This window comes from Elephantulus edwardii, unplaced genomic scaffold (genome assembly GCF_000299155.1).
Source record: "Elephantulus edwardii isolate Elephantulus edwardi_28Jun2011 unplaced genomic scaffold, EleEdw1.0 scaffold00004, whole genome shotgun sequence".
In the NCBI taxonomy this organism is placed as follows: Eukaryota; Metazoa; Chordata; class Mammalia; order Macroscelidea; family Macroscelididae; genus Elephantulus; species Elephantulus edwardii.
The window spans coordinates 5833355-5839107 of record NW_006399754.1 but is presented as its reverse complement, the minus strand read 5'-3'; the positions used below and the strand labels follow the sequence as shown (position 1 = coordinate 5839107).

General features: G+C 41.5%; 1 protein-coding gene across 1 annotated transcript in view; it reads right to left on the bottom strand.

Annotated features, from left to right (window-relative positions):
• Positions 1-490: 490 nt before the first annotated feature.
• Positions 491-5753, bottom strand: part of MRPS31 (mitochondrial ribosomal protein S31) — a 65929-nt gene continuing 60666 nt past the window's right edge. Inside the window, exon 10 of the mRNA XM_006879610.1 lies at positions 491-680. Coding sequence (XP_006879672.1) covers positions 491-680 — 190 coding nt within the window. The remainder of the gene's footprint in view (positions 681-5753) is intronic.

Below are 5753 nucleotides of genomic sequence, written 5' to 3'. Positions count from 1 at the left end.
AGCAAAATGTGTTTCTTTTTTAATACCTTAACGGTAAAATATATATTTCACTATTTTCATTATATAGGCATATTTCAACATTTCCTATTTTATCATTAAGTACCTAACTTTAAAAAATGTGTAACTTCTTTTTTTCATGTGTAACTTCTTTTGTGATATGTAATATTGCATTTATCAGTTGCATTTGGATAAGCTTTATAAATACATTTGTTAAGAGATGATTTTCCTTCCATCTTCACACCTTCTCTGAAGCATCATTTTATTTTGTTTCTTCCTCATTCACTGCCCCCCCCTTCTTTTTTATTAATCTAAGAATAAACTCATTTCACATGAGACAAAGGGAAGACTTTGGGAGTGGTTCTTTTTTTTTAATTTTTTTTTTTAATAGGAAAAAAACCACACAGGGACTTTATTATTCCCAGTACCGGCCAGGTCTTCCAGGGGCGGCAGGAGGTGGCTGTGGGGCAGGGCTGTAGAGGCGGCGGTGGCCCTACTTGCCGGCGATGAGAGGGTTCCTGAGGACCACGATGACCAAGTCCCCACACAGGAGCATCTTAGAGATGTAGAGGTCCTTGCTGACGGCCTTGGACTTCTTCTTGCCCTTGCCACTCTTGGGGACCCAGGAGCTGCTTCTTGTTGTTGTGACAGCTGATGAGCACTTGCGTGTTGTTCTTGACCGACTGTGTGAGCACGGAGAGCGGGCCCCTGTTAAACCCCTCCTCCTCTCCCTTCTGCAGCTCCTCCGCGGTCACTCTTGGGCTTGTTGGGGAGGCTCATGGTGCCGGCTGTGGTCTCGAAGAGCTCCCGTTCCCTCCGCGTTGCTTCTTCCTCCGAGTGGTTCAATTTTTAAAGGAAAACCATGCCTTGAACATTCACAGGAAATTATAATTATGAAGATCAATTCATGAGTGGCCACTATGCTAAAACCCAAACTTGCTCTAAAGATGACATGCTGCTCAAGGTCAGTGGGGGGAAGACCCCTGACATGGGTCAGAAATTCAGCACATACCCCCAGGGGAGTGAGAGGTGGAACAAGAGGGATTATGAATTAAATGTGGAGGAAGATTTTGTCCCAGATAAAGCAAGTACATTTTGCAGTCTCAAGTCCCTCCCTGGAATGTTGTTTTTTCCATTATTGTTAGGTAGCCAAAACCAATCCAGACTCTGTCAGTTAAGTCTCATAGTGACTTTTCATTGGGTTTTCCAGGCTGTAAATCTTTACTACAAAATAATCCCCATCTTTCTCCTTCACACTGGCTGGTGGGTTTGAACCACTGACCTTTTGGTTAACAGCACAACATATAACACTATGCACCACCAGAGCTTCTTGGAGTTACATAGAGTTGGGTTAATAAACGCCCTGGAAGGGCTTTTGTTTTCTGCCCACGCAGAGAAAAAATAGGATGAGACATGAATGAGACTTTGGGGTCCCTGACATGCAATTAACTCACCTGGCCACTGCCTGCAAGCTTGGTGGTTCAAGTCCCGTCAGGGGCCTTTAGAAAACAGCTCTGGTCATCTACGTCCAAAAATTTAGCCACTGAAAACTCTGTGGAGTCAGCCCTACCCTGACACGCATAGGGACGCCAGGAGTCAGAGTCACCTCAGGTCTCCGGTTTAACCAGGCTCCACATCCCACTAGGGTCTTCTGTCCCTGGGGCTGGATCTCTTTGGCACATAGCAGGAAGGTGCTCTGCAGGGTGGCAGCAATTCAATGTCTGTTTTCTGCAGAGCCGGAGGGAAACCAGAGATTCTTGTCAAAATAGCACAAGTGAAACCGTTTCATGTGTAATCTCCTGCCAGATTCATCCACACCAGATTGGAGAGATTAGCCCTAAGAAAACTCCCAGCGAGCTATATCCTCCAAACCAGTAATGCTTCCCAGGAAATCTAAGCTGCTCAAAGCCCAAGAATGTTCTAGACTGGTTTGAGTCCTTTAGTGTTGATTCAAAGGCTCATCCTTTTCTCTTTAATCAATAGTTGATCCAAAGTTATACAATTACTTGGAGAAGCATTTGAAGTACATCTGTCCTCTTTTTATTTTTCTAGTTACATTTTTAAAAATAATGTTATATTGAGTTTTTGGTGAAAGTTTGCACAAGTTAGGTCCCTGTTTAACACTTTCCACTCCTTTAGCTACATTTGTCACACTGGATGAACATCCTTTTTACGGATCGAGTCTTCCCTTTCCATACTCTAGGTTTTGCGCTTTTTTTCAATCTTCTCATCTCAATTTTTTTTTAGTAGCTGTGGATCATTTAGTCTTTTACTGGTTGTTTTAAAGTAAAACACTGATTTTTTTTACCAGCAGTGAGATGGGCTTTGACACTGTGAACCAAAGTCTACACCTTTCCGGTAGTTTGTTTTCTTAACAGTCCATGGTACCCTCAATACTCTTTTCCAGCACCACAGCTCAAAGGCATCAATTCTCCTTCTGTCCTCCTTGGTCATTGTCCAACTCTCTGATGCATAACAAGTGATTGCAAAGACCATGGCCTGTATCAGACACACCTTAGTCTCCAGAGAGACACCATTGCTCCTCAGTACTTTGGAGAGGTCCCTAACAGCAGACTTTCCCATGGCAATGCGCCTTTTAATTTCCTAGCTACTGGTGCCAAGAGTGTTGACTGTGGAGCCAAGCAAATGAAAGCTGTGAACAATCTCAATTTCTTCACCATCCATCCTGATGCTGCCAATTGATCCAGTGGTGAGAATCTTTGTCTTCTTGACATTGAGCCTCAATCCATATTGAAGACTGCAGTCCTTGACCCTCAGCAGCAAGTGCTTCAGGTCCTCCTCAGTTTCAGCAAGCAGGGTTGTATCATCTGCATAATGCAGATTGTTGATGAATCTTCCACCAATCTTGACACCACATTTCTCCTCATATAGCCAAGCCTCCCAGATAATCTGCTTTGCATACAGGTTGAAAAGGTATGGAGGCAGGACACATCCCTGGCATATGTCCTTCCTAATTTTGAACCATGGTCCAAGTATAGTTTTCTCATTAGCACGATCAAGTGTTCTGGGATTCCTATTCTTCTCAGAGTCAGCCACAGTTTGTTATGATCCACAGTCAAACACCTTTGGATAATCAATGAAACACATTCCTCTGGTACTCCCTGCTTTCAGCCAAGATCCATCTAACATCAGCTACAATATCTCTAGTACCACAACCCCTTCTAAACCCAGCCTGGACTTCTGGCAGTTCTCTGCTAATGTGCTGTTCCAGTTGTTTTTGGATAATCTTCAGTAAAATCTTGCTTGCATGTGAAATCAATGATATTGTTCTATAGTTTCTACACTCTGTTGGGTCTCCTTTCTTTGGAATGGGAACAAATACAGATCTCTTCCAGTCAGTTGCCCAAGAGGTCGTTCTTCAGATTTCTTGACACAATCTGGTGAGCACGTTCAGGGCAGCATCTGTTAGCTGAAATATGTCAATTTGGTATACCATCTATTCCTGGGGCCTTATTTTTTGCTGTTTCCTTCAAAGCAGCTTGAACTTCTTCTTTCATCACCATAGGCTCTTGCTCATATATTGTTTTATGAAATTCTTCTGTCTGCCAATTCCTTTCAATACAGTGACTCAATATATTCTTTCCATCTTCTTTTAATACTTCCTGGATCATTTCATATTCTGCCTAAAGCATCCTTGATTATAGCAACTCGAAGTTTGAATTTGTTCTTCAGTTTCTTGAGCTTAAGAAATGCTGAGCGAGTTTGCCCTTTTGATTTTCTGACTCCAGCTCCTTGCACATTTCATTGTAATATTTTACTTTGTCATCCTGCGCTGTCTTTTGAAATCTTCTGTTCATCTCTTTAGTATCTTGAATTCTTCCTTGTGCTTTGGCTTCTAATAAATGTATTATACACACACACACACACACACACACACACACACACACACACACTTGAGTTTGCTTGGTTCTACAATCAACACTCTTGGCACCAGAGCAGCCAGAAAGTTTTTAATTTTTAATATTGCATTGGGAAAGTCTGCTGTCAGAGATCTTGTCAGAGTGCTGAAGAGCAATGATGTCAGTCTGGAGACTAAGGTGCACCTGATACAGGCCATGATCTTTGTAATCACTTGCTAAGCATCAGAGAGCTGGACAATGACCAGCTATCCTAGAAGGAGAATTGATACCCTTGAGCTGTGGTGTTGGAGAAGAGTATTGAATATACCATGGATTGCTAAGAAAATGAACAGGTTCATCCTAGAGAGGGTTAAACCAGGCTGCTCCTTAGAGGAAAGGATTCTGACGCTTCGTGTAACATACTTTGGACGTGTTGCAAGGCAGGATCAGTCTCTGGAGAGGGTCATTATGCTTGGGAGGGTGGGGTGAAGGGACAGCGCAGGAAAGGAAGACCCTGGATGAGATGGATTGATTCAGTGACTGGAGTAATGGGGGTAGGCGTGTTAGAGTCAGTGAGCTTGGCACAGGATAGAGCAGGGTTTAGGGGTGTTGTACAGAGGGTCACTATGAGTCACAGGCAACTTGACAGCACATACCAACAATAACAACATACTGCCACCTACTAAATCTTGTTACGACATAGGCACACTGCCCAACTGACATGAAAAAAAATGAAAAAAAAAGAAAAAATGAAAAAAAAACAATAACAACATACACACCTATACACATATACACACATTTGTGTATATATGTGTCTGTATATACATATATATGTGTGTGTATATGTGTATAGGTGTGTATGTTGTTATTGTTGTTCATGTATGTAGTTGTTTACCATTGAGTCAGAACCAACCCATAGCTGACCCTCCAGTGGATTTTCAGAGGCAGTTACTCACGTGATATGAGATTATTCCCATGGAGCAGCGGGTGGATTTGAACCATGTGCCTTTAGGATTGCAGCACAGCTTCTCACCAATAAGCCACCAGAGCTCCTATGTATATATATGCATATATGTATGTTCTTTTATTATTTTGTATATATATTCTTCATGGTTTCACAGTGCCATCTAACTTTTACTTGTGCCATTCCTTTTCATCCCTTGCTTTTATAACCCATTAAAGTGAGAAGAGAGCAATTAATCAAAGCTTATACTTAAAATATCCCAAACCTTGGAATGTCTCAGTGTATTCTGCCAAAATTTTAATTTCAGGTATTTTAGCTTCAATTTTAATAACTGCCATTATTATTCACTCTGTGGAAAGAGAGAAAGAAAAAAAGCTGCTTCAACTGACAGCTCTTCTAAAACCAAACCTACCCATTATCATTTCACAAGAACCAGACAGTTTGAAAATCGATGCTCCCCTCCACGGCCTGTTTCTCCTGAGAAGGTCAACAGCACATTATAAATTCAACCCAACTTTACATCTCAGCTCGACAGGAAGGCATGAGACAGGAAGAATATTTTTATTACCAAGATTTAAATGCAAATCATTCTTAGGAAGGAACACATATGCCACAGCTTACTACAATTTCTAGAAAGAATAAGAACAGACAAATATAAGCACATTGTGGTTTATTCAGTCTTGTTGAATGGGAATGTGAGGGACTCCTAGTTTTGAAAGCACAATGCTACAGGGAGGGAAAGTTGGAAACCCAGATTTAAAAGGTAATTGCTTAGTTTTCTTTAGGATGAGATTCTTCTTACTTGAGAAAGCCCACAATTTACATATAGAGTTTTGGGTTTTGCTTTGTTTTGTTTTTTAAATGTACTAATGCTTGCTTTCATGACACCTAATCCTGACCCACAGTCAGAGCTCGTCAGGAAACCATACATT